Here is a 15,748-nt window from a genome sequence, read left to right as displayed (position 1 = left end):
CTACTACTACTACTACTACTACTATTTAGCATTTCTATAGCGCTACAAGGCATACGCAGCGCTGCACAAACATAGAAGAAAGACAGTCCCTGCTCAAAGAGCTTACAATCTAATAGTAGTAGTAGTAGCTTTGATACATCCCATTTGTAATGGATTCATCTGCTGCTGATGACAAGGAAGGGGGAAATTAGGTTCTTACCTTGGTAATTTTCTTTCCTTTAGTCACAGCAGATGAATCCATGATCCCTCCCTGATTGACTCTGTTTTGTGTTCAGTTTTTCCTGCAGACATGTTCCCTCATTGGGAGAAGTTGGAAAACAGTTTTCAGGATTTCTGTTCTTCTATAGGAGGTTGAGTTCGTCCCTCCTTTGTGTTATTGCTCCTGTTCTGGGGCGTTCGTTCGCTGTGAGGAAAGTTCATGTTATGCTACTTTGCGGTTTAACACTGCTTTGGAAGCTTCAAAATACTGAGAGGCAGATGGAGCTAGCCGTCCTAGAGGCACTATGGTTTTCAGTGTTCTCTGTCTCCCCCTGCTGGTAGGTGGACACAACCCATTCGTAATGGATTCATCTGCTGTGACTAAAGGAAAGAAAATTACCAAAGTAAGAACCTAATTTTCCCATTTTCACTGATGTTTCAAAGGAGGCGGAGAAAAATCCCATAGAATTAATGTGAATTTGTCTGAAATAATGGCGAGAATGGCTAGTTTCAGGTATCAAAAATATTAAACATGAAGCTGTTGCCAAATCAGTTAAAAACCAAATGTTTGTTTCAGTTGGGAATGTTTTTTTGTTTTTTTTCCAGCATAAAATTTTATATGAGTGGATCAATCCAATGTATTTGGACATGAAGCTGCATGTGCAAGTTCAAGAGGAGTTTGCGGAAAGGTCAGAGATTCTACTGAAGGATTTTCTTAAGGTTTGTCTTATGGATTGCATGACAGTGAAAAATGGTTGCTTGGGAAATAAAAATGAAATGTTGGTGCTAAGTATGGCAGTGACTGCTCTAAACAGTTCTGATATAAACATAGCTTGATATACATAGTAAATGACGGCAGATAAAGGCCTGTACAGTCCATCCAGTCTGCCCAACAAAATAAACTCATTTTACATGGTATGTGATACTTTATATGTATACCCGAGTTTGATTTGTCCTTGCCTTTCTCAGGGCACAGACCGTAGAAGTCTGTTCAGCACTGTTCTTGTACTAGGTTCTGAAGCTAACGTCGAATGGAAGGAATATTTTATTCTTTACCTCTTTCTGCAGTTGTAACCATCCGAGGTCCTCCTCCAGTTGGATCATGCAGCAGTTTATCATTTGATACCATCTCCTGCAATGTGCTTCATTTTCACTCCGCTCCCGTTTTATGGTTGTCTTATCTTATGCGTTGAGTATTGGTATGACTTTTAAGAGACCTCACTGCTGACATCAGTATACTGACACTTCCAAATTCAGAGGAGCTGTGGCTATATGAAGAAAGAACTAATGGTACATGAGCAGCGCCATTTTAGATAAGCAATAGGAAGCAGGAATTGAAACGTACAGGTCAGTGTGTCTTAAGTGTCACCAGTTTTTAAAACAATCTGTCGACAAAGATGCTGTTCTAAAATAGGGAGAAATGGATGTTTATACTCTGCGAGCATGCAGCATAAACATCCATTTTAGAAAAATGAGCATATGTATGGGTAATATCAACGTTTCTCCAGGGACAAGCAAAACTTAGTCTCTCACAAGTGGGTGATGTCCCTTGATGGAGCCCCAGTGAGGACACTACCCAGCATTCCTGTCACTTTAAGAAGCCTTTTGTAGGCCCACACTTTGCAGTCATCTTCTGTCTGTGAAGCAGTGAAGATGTGTTGTCTATTGTGACACAAAGAAACTTTTTTTTTCACTTTTTGTGCTTTCCTGTCTCGCAGTTGTGTGTGGAAATGGGATTTTGCTCTTTTTTTCTGTCCCTCTCCCTTCCCTCCACGATGTCTGTAGCTTTTTTTGGCACTTTGTTTCTTGTTAACGTTTTTAGAGGGTCAAAGATAGGACAGCTGTTTATGCAGTCCTATTTGACTGCTAAACTTATCCAGTTAGGGCTGCATATCAGCAATAAATCACACAATATAGCCAGTTATATACTATTTTATAACCAGCTATCTCCGGAGAGTCACGTGATGCGCTGTGAGTGAAGGGTTGCGTTGCAGCTTCGCTCCGATGGTCCCTGCTTTGCATATCGTTAATTGTGACTGAATACCAGCCATATCGCGGTGGTTTTACCTGTGTACGCTGTGGGAACAGTGTATGGAACAATATCTCATCTCGATTGCCGGCAGGGAGCTCCAAACAAGACTGTGAAAGTGGAGAAGAAAATGGTGGCCGCCGACGGGCGGCGAATCTAAGATGGGGCGGGTGGGAGCAACCGAGCTGCGGATTGAAGAATTCTCCGCTAAACAAATGAACCAGATTACAGCCGCGATGGGAGCGGCTCTGGAGCCAAAATTTAATGAACTGAATGGGCGGTTTGAGAAGCTAGACGCCTTACTGCTGGATTCTAACAAGCGGCTGACAGAGACAGAGCGGAGAGTTTCTGATATGGAAGGACACATGGAACTGCGTGGCCGCCAGAGCTTGACCAACTAAAAGAGACAGTGCGAGTACAACAAGACAAGATTGAAGATCTAGAGAATCGGGCACGCAGGAGTAATCTGCGAATTGTAGGCCTGCGGAGAAAGTTACCGGAAAAGAATTTAAGTTTTTGCTTGAGCAGTGGTTCAATACGGAATTTGCCTTGTCTGATAGTTACGGCCCCCTGTGCATTGAACGGGCTCACAGGCTGGGCCGGCTGAAACCGGAGAACCAAAAGCCACGTGTTGTTGTCATCATCAAAATTCATAATTATTCCCACAAAGAGGAAATACTGCTTGGGTACCGTGCAAAGAGGGACACACTGAAGTACGATGGCGCGCAGATCCGGATTTCCAGGACTACTCTGCGGGTGCAAGAGAGGAGACGCCGTTTCCACCCGCTCTGCACGTCATTAGTAGAAAAGAAAATGCGATTCATGCTATTGTATCCTGCCACGCTGAAGGTGCTGCATGAGGGAACGTGGTCTTCATTTGATTCGGTACAAGGGCAACGGAGTAGTTCCTGAATCGCACTGGGAAGGTGGCTTTCACAACAGATAAGTGATGAAAAGATATCGTTTTGGAGGATTTGTTGCTTTGTGCAGACGGTGAGAATGAGCACTGACTGAATTAAGACTAACTGTTGAGTGTCTGGATACCGGCTGGAGACCAGAGTGATGGACGGTGGAGTGGGGGCCTCAGCATTTAGTGACTACCTCTGAGATGGACAAAGTTCCACTCAAGTCAAGGGTAACAGCAGGGGGAAGTTTGGGGGAGGGGAGAGGGCGGGAGGGAGGGTGGAGGGGGGGACATGGGGATGAAAATAATGGTATCTTGACGATGTGGATGTGGGGGGGTGGGTGGTGGGGGAGGGGGGGAGAATCATGTGTGTATGTGCTTTTTCAAGGGGAGTAGTACAGGTCAATTTCTGTGGCAGTTCTGCAGGCAAATGTTATATGCATGGGATCCGGGGGGAGGCTGGGCCCCTGGATTCGCAGAAGTGGGTAACTGTTGGTCGAGACCCATCTGGGATGGGATGTCCAATTGTAGATAGTAACTTGGAATGTGGGGGGAATCACATCCCCAATTAAAAGAACAAAAATCTTGGCTCATTTGAGGCGCCTTAAGGCAGACATAGCATGTCTTCAGGAGACAAGATTATCAGAGGAAGAGCATGCAAAGTTGTGCAGATCTTGGGTGGGCCAGGTTCACTCGGTATCATCGGGAGGGAGATGGAGTGGAGTGGCATCTGCTTCATAAGAAGTTAGTGGTCACATCTGAGGTACTTTTACAGGACCCCATGGGTGAGATATACTGATAAAGATGTGGCTGCAGGGTAAGAAGTGTATTTACTAGCGTATACGCCCCCACGCCCTATGATAGGAGCTTCTTCCCAGAGCTGCTTAGGGCTCTGGTACCCTATCAAGTAAAAACCTTATTCTCACAGGTGACATGAATCTTTATTAGATCCTGAGATGACTGCACAGGCTCCTGCAGCGACGGGAGCTTGGAAGATCAGAGCAGGGGATGTTGGAGGAGTTTGTGATCTCGTTGGATTTGGTGGCTGCTTGGAGGGTATTACATCCTGGGGAAACGAGACTTTTCACATAGGTCCCCGGGCCCAATGGATCCGGTCCAGACTCGACTATATATTTGTATATCATCAGGCTCTTCCGCTTTGTACTAGAATCCCGCGTAGAGGAGGGTGGTTGTTGCGGACCATGCGCCCGTCTGGTAGAATTGGAACCGCCGGGAGCTTTAAACCTGTCCCGACCTGGCGATTCCCAGGATACCTGGTTAAGGATAAAGATTTTCAGGAATTCTGAGGGGTCGATGGGAGGAGTATGTGTCCCACAATGAGCAGCATCAAAACTAACCCTCAATTCTTTGGTGTGCTGCGAAGGCTGGTACTGAGAGGTGAGATAATATCATACACGGCGGCTCGCCGCAAGAAGGTGACGCGAACCTTGTAAATTTACAAAAGACAATTGAGAAAGGCTAAGCTTTTACGTCTTCACTCCCGACCCAAGCTAACAAGGACGCATATGTAGCATTGCAAGTGTCTATTAATACTCTGCTGCATGGCACACACAGCGTAGGTGTTTATTTCAAAAGTTCCGCTTTCATAGATTTGGGAAACCGCACAGGCGGGTTACTAGCTCGTTTAGTTAAGAGCAAGCGGGGCCCACGGACTATCACGGCTTTGAAAGATAGTACAGGAGTGGTGGTAAATCGACCGGAACGTTTACTGCAGATATTACAAGACCACTTTAGGCAGTTTACAAAGGGGAGATCGGGCAGATAGAGATACAATGAATGGCCTTTTAGATCGGGCGGGTATGCCCAAATTGTCAACTCAGGCGGTGATGGAGTTGGACATGCCGCTTCAGATGAGAGAGTTACAGAAAGCAATTAAGGGATTGCGGCCACTAAACAGCACCAGGAGAAGATGCTTCTCGGGAGAGTTCTTAAATTGATGCAGGCTCACATGGGGGGTGCATTGCTTGACTATCTGCAGGCAGTCATACAGGAGGGCACGGGTCCCGGGTAAGGAAAATACGGCTCTCATCTCGCTCATATTAAACCGGGTAGGCCACCAGAGAATCCGGCATTGTATAGGCCTATCTCGTTGATCAACGTAGACATCAAACTCCTTGCCAAGGTGATGGCCAATAGATTGGCTACTCGGATTGCAGAGTTGGTGGGTGTGCACAAGTGGGCTTTATTCCTCGCAGGACAGTCAGTATTGCACGTTCGCAGAATCCTCCTGGCTATGGCACACAGCAAGTATACAAGTCACCGTTGCTAGTGGCAAGCCTAGAGATGCTGCTAAGGCTTTTGACCAGGTGGACTGGGGATTTTGTTTCATGTCCTGGAGTGGGTGGGGCTCCCCGAGGGGTTCTTGAGGGCAATTAAGGCACTTTATTCAGGCATGATGGCGCGGGTTGTAGCGAATGGGAGTAGGTCGGCACCATTTGAAGTGCAAACGTGGCACGCGTCAGGGCTGCCCATTGTCCCCGCCTCTTATTTGACCTTCTCTTTAGAGCCCTTGCTGCGGATACTTAACAAGACGCGTAAGATACAGGGCATTAATGTAGGGGGGAGGAGCTTCGTGCACTGGCGTACGCGGATGAAGACATCATGCTTTTGCTCGCGGACCCCCCAAGCCTCTTTAGAATACGTCTTAAAGGTAGTGGAACAATATGGAGCGGTGTCCGGACCTTTTCCCTCAACCTTCAAAAATCAGGTGCGATGGCACTGGATGATGACACTTTCCAAGAGTGGAGAGGTCAATTCCCGCTTCGTCGGGAAGATGTAGCGCTAAATATTTGGGGATTTTTATACCCAGAGACTTAACATTATTATACAGCAAAACATCAGAGTACTCTTGGAGACGACGAAAAACAGGTACAGCTTGGCAGGCCCTACCATTGTCGCTATGGGGAAGGATAGCGTTGTTTAATATAGATGTGGTACCGAAATGGGTAAGTTTTCCCAGCAGCTCCCGCTCTTTCTAACGAAAAGGGACGAGAGTAAATTGGGGAAAATGTTGCAAACATATTTATGAAAGGGAAACGCCCAAGACTAAAACCTCTATGATCTAACTCCCCTAGAGAAATATGGGGTATGGGAATGTTAAATCTCTGTTCGTTAACAGTAGCAATGTCTATGCGACACATAATGATGGTTCCGAGGCTCCTCGGAACTTCTCCTTGATGGCTATAGAGACTTCTATTTTCCCCCGGAGACCCACTTCAGTCACCTGTTACACACTGGGGGTAGCTACCTAAGGCGGCGTTGAAACGCCATCCATTGTTGGGATCTTGCGAGCGGACCTGGAGGTGGCTTTGCCGTCGTCATCAGCTTTCAGCTAAAGTAACGCCATACCTCTCAATCTGTATAATCCGGACTTCCCGCCGGGCCAGGGAGTAGTGTGTTTCAACAATGGAAAAGAAGGGTATTATATATTTGGTGCACATTGTAGACGACGAGGGTCAGGTTCGGCTTTTTGCCACCCTGCAGAATATGGGATCCCAGCGAGGCATTTTTTTGCGTATCTCCAATTAAGACATTATGTTAAGACTCTACCCTGGACGGACCTGACGGAGGATGTGTCTGACATTCTCTCCGAGGCTTATACGTTCGAGCTCAACTGTGTGTGCCATTAAGATTTCATCAACCAGCAGCTAAAGGGACACGACTGTGGAGTTGCATTATGCGTCCTTGGCAGCAGACTGGTCCAAAGATTTAAATTGTGAGGGTGACGAGGAGGTGTGCAAAGCATATTTAAAACAATTATATGCGCGGCGTTTGTCAGTAATACAGCGCGAAAAACTATATAGATTCTTGTTAAGACTGCACATCTCTCCACTTCGGGCATTTAAAGCAAACATTTCCAGCTCGGGGGTCTGCCCAAAGTGTGGGGCGGTTATGGCCTCCCTAGGGCATATGTTCTGGCTTTGCCCGCAGGTACAGAGTTTCTGGGGGGCAGTGCTCCAGACTATAGACTTGTGGTGGGGGTGTACTCTTACCTGTGACCCATTGCTGCTATTTCATAGCTTTAAATTTACAACACAACCTCCGGCGGGGTTTAAGAGATTTGTGCAATTAGCAACTTTTTGCGGAATCCATGCCATCTTGACAGCCTGGATGATGCCTCAGGGTCCTCACATTTGGAGGTGGAGATCACAGTTAATCACCAAATGAGAATAGATAGGTGTGGGGTGCAAAACATGGATAGTGTTCCGGGCACCCGGTTTAGAGAAATGTGGGAGCCAGTATGGATCACCTTGCCACCTAAAGAGAGAAGTTACATCTTGAACATTTAAACATCACACATGAAGGGAGGGTGGGTAGGAGGGGGGGGGGGGTTGGGCGGGATGGGATAGAGGAGAGTGTTTCAGTGCTGTACTCGCTTAGAGAAGGGGGGAGGGGAGGAGAACGACTGGAATACAGAGCAGTCGGCTCTATGCTTCATTAGCACATTTGGCTAGGGGAGTTCGCCCCTGATGTTGGGGGCCGCACAAATACATTTGGTTAAATGGATTGTTAGGATTCGGCCCTCTTGTTCTGTGGTCGGGGAAGTGGGCTGGAGGCTATAAGAACCAAAGGCCTCTGGTCTTATGTGCGGAACACTAGAACACTGGTCCCTTGACTCACAAGGTGTAAATGGTTCCTTAAAGTTTCCACACGTGTTAGTTTGTCATGTTGTCTGCTGAAGTCCTTGTGGGACTGGAGAGAACAGTGACATTATTAGGGAGGTTACAGTGGATAGTGGAGGACATGGAGGACAGGTACTGTTTAAATTATCGGCTGAATTAGCTATACTATGTTAGTTGTTCTGCTCCTATATCCTAGTAGGTTGAGTTAATGGGAGATACAGGGAAAGGGGGGGGGGGAGAAAATGGGAAAAAGGCAAATTTTATTTTAATCATTGTGTTTTAGTATCTTGGATGCACATATGTTTTGTGTTCCATGTTGAGACATGTACCTACAATCTATGTTGTTGTTTACCAATAAAAAGATTTAAACATAACCAGCTATCTCCCACTGAATATTTGCGGTTAGGCGCCGGTATGCTATTTAACTGGTCAGCTGCCATTTCTGACTAGTTAAATAGCGCTGAATATCGAGGGGTTGAGTACTGACTGAAAAGTCCTTAAGGTGAGAGGATTTTTGTTTTGTTGTTTTTCCCCCTCTCTCCACCATTGAGCCATATGATTTCGCTGCAGCCATTTTCCCCATAATGTCCCAAAAGCCTGCCAGTGGGTTTAAAAAGTAAACCTGATGTAATAGGACCATGTCTGTGGCTGACCCACATGACATGTCTGTAGCGCGATCATGATACCTCTAACTGTTCTCTTTGTGCTCAAATGCAGAAGAGAACCCAGAAATCTAGAGAGATGATAGGTAAGAGACTTTTAGGCATCCAGAAATCTGATGCATTGGTATCAAGAGCATCGGCCCCTATGGCTTCTGGAACTGCATCGGATACTGGTGACACATCAGCTTTGAAGAGGTCTCCCCCTGCCTCGACGTCCAGTGCTAGTAGCGGCCATCCAAGCACTGAGGGTGCGCTTGAATTCTGCACGGTCCTCATTGGCACCGAATGTGTTGGGTAGGGTGGTGGTGATGTCATATTGTTGGCTTGAAGTCTTCAATGACTTATCAAAATCTCAAAGGGGAAGGGGCTATAAGCCTGAAAGGTAACTTGTGTGAGGCTGGGTGCTGCTAGGCTGAAGATTCACTTAGGTACCTAGGGCTGGGAATTGAGTGAAGACAAAGAAGCACTGGCATCAGTCCTCCTCAAAGCATGGTGCTGGCAGCTGTGGGACATCGGCATTGCCGGTACCTGAGAAGTATTGGCACTGAGAAGGTTGCTCACTCTCTGTTGTGGTGGTGCCAATGCAAGCAGTCTTCCTGAAATCGTGACCCCACTTCAGATTCAGCATGCTCAGGGATGTGCTGGTGCACATACTGGGATGACGCAATGCCAGGTCAGTGAGCTTCAAGCCCTAATAGTGGATCCACCTTATACAAGGTTTCATCGTAACAGAGTAGCTCTCCACACGCATCCTAAGTTCCTCCTTAAGGTGGTATCAGAGTTCCTTCTTAATCAGTCAGTCGTCTTGCCAACATTCTTCCTAAAACTTCATGCTCATCCTGGCACCGCACACTTTGGACTTCAAGCAAGTCTTGGTCTTCTATCTGAAGTGGACAGTCCAACCAGCTTTTTGTTTCTTTTGACCCAAAGAGGATAGGGGCAGCCATAGGTAAATGCACATTCTTCAGTTGACTGGCAGACTGCATCTCCTTCGCTTATTCCTAAGCTGGGTTCACTCTAGAGTAGCGTCACGGCTCACAATGTCAGACCCATGGCTACATCTGTTGCCCACATGAAATCAACCTCCATAGAGGACATTTGCAAGACTGAAAAGTGGTCTTCAATTCACATCTCATTACTGCCTTGAGCAGCATATCCACAGCGACAACCGGTTTTAGTCAGACAGTTTCTGCAGAATTTGTTTGGAGTGTAGATTCGAACTCCACCATCCAAGGCCAGTTCTTTTCTGTTCCAGACTGCACATTCACAACAGTCCTGTTTTTGTTGTTGTTGTTTCTGGTTGGTCTTACCGTTGCAAGTCCCTATTGACTGTTTTGCTATTTTCTTCAGGATTTGTTTAGTGTCTAGATTCTAAATCTGCCATCCTAGGCCCATTGTTTTCTGTTCCAGGCTTCACCTTCAGAACAGTCCTGTTTGGTTGTTAGTGTTATTGGTTGTGAATGACCTTGCTGTTGCAAGGTCCCTGTGACCATTGTTTTTCTGGAACCTGTTAGCTAGGAATTTCCACATGTAAGAAACTAAGTCTTGCTTGTCCTTGGAGAAAGGGAGGTTTCTTTTTTTTTTTTAATTTTTTTATTTATGACATTTTTTTTTATTTGCAAGAAGTCTTTATTATTCATTGAAACAGCACAAAGAGAACAGAATACATTCCACCAGAACACATTTTTTCTATTGCTAGTACACTATTCCACTAGTACATCAAACATTATAACCCATATTAGTTCCAACTTTCCAAGACCAACATTATGAAAACTTCAATTTTTCTATTCAAATTTTTGAAAATGAAAATATTACCCTCCCCCCCTCCCTTTCCCCCCTCCCACCCCCTTCCCACCACCCCTCCGGAGGGACACTACTGAGCATTACCACTCTTACATCTCTTTACAGGCATATTAACTTACAGAGCAGCTAAGGGAATGTGCTTCCAGACAGATTGCCATTTTCTAATTTGTTGTGTTCGCTCAGCCACCAACCCTCTCCATTTCACGCACATATCTCAACTTGTTAAGCCACTTTGCTAACGGGGGGGACCCCCTCCTCCACCATTGTGAGGCTACAACCACCCTTGCTGTACAACCACATGTTGACCAGAGTTTGTTGACATGACAATAGCCTATGATCCGAGCAGAGAACAGAAACACACTCAGGGGCCAAGGCACTACAGATCCCAGCCAAGTCTGCAACCTAAAGGTAGACCCTCCTTCCAAAAAGCACGGATTTTGGGAATCAGTTCCACCATATGTGCCCCGATTGTTTCCTTTTTGGCCAACCTTCTCCCACATGCCTGAGGTAACCGGAAAGATCCGCAGCATTTGAGCAGTGTAAGGTACCACCGATATAATACTTTCACAGCATTCTCCTGCAAGGGGACATGAATTGACACCCCCACCACTGTTTTTTCTATTCTCTCCCACTCAGGCTCTCCAAACTCATCCCCAGCTCCTGTTCCCAACTTCTCCGTGCGCCCATAACAGGGCGAGCTGTTGCTTATGCTGTGGGACAGAGATCCGACTCAAGCCCCGAGAAAGGCAAATCTCTCACATATTTCCCTAGATCTGAATGTCACTTACGCTGCAGTCACCTCTCTCACTGCCTTGCTTTGTGAGTAGGATGCTAGTTGACAATAGCAAATTCACCTCCCTCCACTCCTGGGTATCTGTCCCACAGTGCACTAAAAGGCAGTAGAGATTCAGCTTCAAACATTTGACCCCAAGTTCTCACCCCTAACTCGTACCATTTGGTAAAAATCCACTTTGTAGTACCTGGCAAAAATAAAGGATTAAAAGCTATTGGAGTGTACCTGGTCAATGTACATTGTCTCTTAGGGAACAGACTATCCCAATAATGGAGTGTTACAGCTATGGAAGGATAGGCTCTTTCAGCCAAGGTTCTAAAGACCTTGGCAGCCACATTAGGCACTCAATGGTGTAATCACCCACCAAATGTTGTTCTAATGCACCCATTGGCGATCCGGGGTACTTTGATATAATTCAAGTGCTACTTTCCCCTGTGCTGCCCTATAGTACCATGCGAGGTTGGGTACCCCCAGTCCTCCCCTCTTCCTCTCCTTATACATTAACGATTTTGCTAGCCTAGGACGTTTTCCTGCCCAGACGAAACGCACCAGTTTATCCTGCAGATTAGCCAAAAATCGCCTGGGCATTATCACAAGCAGCACCTGAAAAAGGTATAACAATCAGGGCAATGTATTCATTTTAAGAATGGCTATTCTACCAAACCACAAGGTTCCCAGATCTCCCCAGCGCTCTAGGTCCTCCATAATAGTTTTACCCAGCCCCTTATAATTAGCGCTAAAGAGCTCCGGAAGTTTCCTAGTCAAGTTCACCCCCAGATATCTAAGTTGTTTATGAGCCCAGCGAAAAGGAGATGAGATCTTTAAGGACTCCACCACATCCTCTGAAAGTGTCACATTCAGAGCCTTGGATTTTGCCATATTGACCCTGAATCCAGACACCGCAGAGTATTCCTGTATCATTTGTTCGAGATGTAGGACAGTAGACAAGGTCGAGTAAACAAACAGCAGTACATCGTCTGCCAAAAGAGCCATTTTGTGGATTCTATTGGCTACTTGGCTCCTGAGATATAGGATCAGACCGCACACGGGCTGCAAAAGGCTCCATCACCATAGCAAATAGCAAGGGCGGACAGAGGGCAGCCCTGTCTAGTACCTGTATGCAAGCGAATAACTCGGAATTTTCCGCCGTTGAACCGGACACAGGCCATAGGGAACTCTTAAAAAGCCTGAATCCAACTACATAACTGCGTTCCAAACCCCATATTTTCCATTACCCTATACATGAAGGGCCAGTGAACCCGGTCAAAAGCTTTTTCTGCGTCAAGGCTTAAGAGACATAACTGTCTCTGGTTATTTTTTGCCAAATACATTATATCCACCACCCTTCTAATATTATCCATCATTTTTCGATACGGTACAAAACCCACTTGATCTGGGTGAATAAGTAGTGGAAGAATGGGGGCTAATCGGTTTGCCAGTACCTTAGCCAGTATTTTGACATCTGCATTTAACACAGATATGGGCCTATAGGATCCACAATCAGAATGGTCTTTGCCTGGTTTGGGTAGTACTGCTATCCATGCCTCCATCATTGAGTGAGGTAATGACCCCCCCCTTCCCTACCTGATTAAACAAATCTGCTAGGAGCGGGGCTATCACAGGAGCAAACGTCCTGTAAAATGTCGTTCAGCGATTTATGCGATGGCAGGACTGTTGATTGCCTCCTGAATCTCCTTGGGGGTGACCGGACTCATCTAATAGTGCCTGCTGTTGACGACTCAGAGAGGTAAGCTCACTGTCCTGTAAATATTGGTCTATTAGGTCCATGGAAGGACTAAGCTCTTGAGCATACAAAGCTTTATAGAAGTCCCCAAATCTGTTTCGTATTTGCTCTGATGTACTTAAGGCACCCCCTCCAGTATCCCGTATCTTTAAGATGGTCTGCTCAACTTTTTGCGTGCGCAGCTTTATGGCAAGAAGGCGCCCTATCTTGTTGGCATGTGCATAACAGCTCACCCTACTCTTTGCTTGCAGCATACTAAGTTGCTCTGAGTATATGGAGTCAAGCCTCAGTCTCTGATCACTAAGCTCTCTCAAAACCCGTGTGGACCTTGTTGCCTTATGCTGTTCCTCTAACAGGCGAATGCTCTCCATACAGCTCGCAATCTGCGCCCTACGGCCCTTTGATTTTTTACTAGCCAACTGCAAAAAATAGCCCCGGGTCACCGCCTTCATGGCATCCCATACCGTGCTAAACGAGGGCCCCGAATCCAAACTAAATTCAAGGTACTCTTTTAGCATATGTTTGTATCCTTCCACCACTTCCCCCTCCTGCAAAAGACCCACATTCAGTGTCCACCTTTTGTCTTTATTTTCAGCCCTAATAGTTGGTAGGGTCACCCATATAGGAGCATGATCCGACAGGGTTACACTGCCTATCCCCGCGTCAGGTCCCCGCTCCACTAGGGTTGCGTCCAAGAAGATATAATCAATGCGTGAGTAGGATTTATGCTCTGCAGAGTAAAATGTATAATCCCGCACCCTCTGGTGTTTCACCCTCCACAGGTCCACTATGCCCAATGAACGTGCTAGCGATTTCAAAGCCAGAGAGTCCCTCTGACCCTCATTTCTGTACGGTCAAGGCCCGGGTTCATCACTGTGTTAAAGTCCCCACTTACAACAAGTGAACCCTGTGCAAAAGTGGCCAGAGAATTTCTATGAAGTCCGCCTGCCCAGTATTGGGCGCATATATAGATGCCAAGGTTAGATCTACATTATCAATTTTAATATGCATAAAAATATAACGTCCACCCGTGTCCCTCTTAACCTTAATTACTTGCGCCCCAACCGTAGCGTGAATTAAGATCGCAACTCCACCCTTTTTTTGACCCAGCTGCGGATGCAAAATGCACCACTAGATACTCTGAGAGAGAAGCCTTTCATGCCTACCCCCCAAGTGTGTCTCCTGAAGAAGGGCCACATGCGGCCTGAGCTGCTTCAGCTCTTTACTTCTGCCTCTTCTGGGGCATGTTCAGGCCCTTTACATTATACGAAGGAATCTTTAAGTCTGTACCCATCACTGGAGAATACAGCAAATCTTGTCAATCGCATCCCTTTGTGACAGCTCTGTACAGTTCCACCCTGCAAAATATGTACCCATCGTTCCTAGCAGCGCCCTTCCCCCTCCCCTACTTCCACACCCCCCCCTATCCACACACCCCCTATCCACACCCTCCCTCCTCCAACCCCACCCTTCCCATCCATTCTCACCAGTTGAAAGACCCATGTCCTTCAAGTGGGACTCGAGGAAGCTATCCACCCGTCACACAGTACCCAACCTCACATCAATCCTTCCCCCCCCAGAACCAGCTCTTCCATATCATCATGCTGATCAATCCATAGACTGGTGGGTTGTGTCCATCTACCAGCAGGTGGAGATAGAGAGCAATCCTTTTGCCTCCCTATATGTGGTCATGTGCTGCCGGAAACTCCTCAGTATGTTCTCGTACTCAGCAGGTGGTGGTCACACACAGCAGCAGCTCTGGCTAGGTCTCCAAGCCTAATTTTAGGTTTTGTTGAGTACCTGGGGTTGAGGGCTCTTCTTGAGCAAGTGCAAACCTGGTGGTGCCAGGGTCCCTCCTTTTCTCCCCCCTCCCGCTGGCTCTGTTAAAAAAAAAAAAAAATTTTTGGACGTCCTTAAGGGCGTTTATTTCAACGTTATTTCAACATTTATTGCAGCTGCTCACTGGGACACCAGTTCGTTGCAGCTCGAGCGAGAGAGAAGCAGGTAATTTTACCTTTTTATAGCGGGCAGGGGGTTCCCGTTCGGTCTCCACGTGGCTTTGGCATCGGAGGCGAGGGCGCGAGGATTCGCTCCCCGGACCGCGTGGGTGCGTCTAGCAGGGGATGCGGGGATTTCAAAACCTGAATCGCCTTTGTTAGGCATCAGTTTGGAGTCCGGTCAGTGTCCCGGTTCCATCCCTCCGGTGCGGCGGTTTTTCCCCGCCATAAGCGCCCATCCCCCGCTGCCGCCCCACTCCATGTTGGCCGGCCACTCTCGCTCGGACGGCTTCTTCTTGGGCCGCCCTCGAGCTGGGAGACGTTAATACTATGGTCGCCCTTGATTCGGGCGACAGTAAGAAAGCGGCCAAAGTTAAGCGCTGTTTCTTCCCGCGGGGCTCCTTCTCGGAGTTTCGCGCCGGACGCCATTTTGATGCCGCAGCACGTTTCTCCCCGCTCTTGCGAGCACCGATTGAGGGTGCGACTAGGGCCGTGGCCCAAGCTGCAGAAGTGCACAGTTCGGGGGGATTCTCCCCTGAGTTCATTTTTCTGCTGCATCAGGCTTTCTATGCAAAACACTGCCCCTGCCCCCTGTCAGATAAAGGGGTTGAGGCCTCCGAAAGCAAACGCCCTTGGGTGGATTTCCAGGCCCCTAGAGGACTCTGTCTTCTCTGATGTAGATGAGGGCAGCGTATCTGAGTTCTCCCAACGGTCCTTTGGGGGATTCCTTGGAGGAGACGGATTCCCACTCGGATGGAGCGGATGACCCCTCTGCAGCGCGGATCTTTCGCTCAGAGGATTTGCCCAACCTGTTAGTGCAGGCCATGAGCATTTTGAAGATTTCCTCTCCGGAGGACGTCTCTCCCTCAGCCTCTGTTGGCTCCGCCATTATGCTGGGGACGAAGCGCCCGCCTAGAACCTTCCACGTGCATGAAGCCATGCGCACCTTGATTTCGGCTCAATGGGATGTCCCAG

The 15,748-nt window shown here is 47.3% G+C and overlaps 1 protein-coding gene across 1 annotated transcript in view; it reads left to right on the top strand.

The window, feature by feature from the left end:
- OGFOD1 (2-oxoglutarate and iron dependent oxygenase domain containing 1) overlaps positions 1 to 15,748 on the top strand; it is a 683,818-nt gene that overhangs the window by 446,105 nt on the left and 221,965 nt on the right. Inside the window, 1 exon segment of the mRNA XM_030203703.1 lies at positions 805 to 918. Within this exon segment, the coding sequence (XP_030059563.1) occupies positions 805 to 918 (114 nt within the window).

Source organism: Microcaecilia unicolor, chromosome 5 (genome assembly GCF_901765095.1).
Source record: "Microcaecilia unicolor chromosome 5, aMicUni1.1, whole genome shotgun sequence".
In the NCBI taxonomy this organism is placed as follows: domain Eukaryota; kingdom Metazoa; phylum Chordata; class Amphibia; order Gymnophiona; family Siphonopidae; genus Microcaecilia; species Microcaecilia unicolor.
Note: the sequence above shows the minus strand (reverse complement) of the source record. Positions and strands in the feature narration are given on the sequence as shown.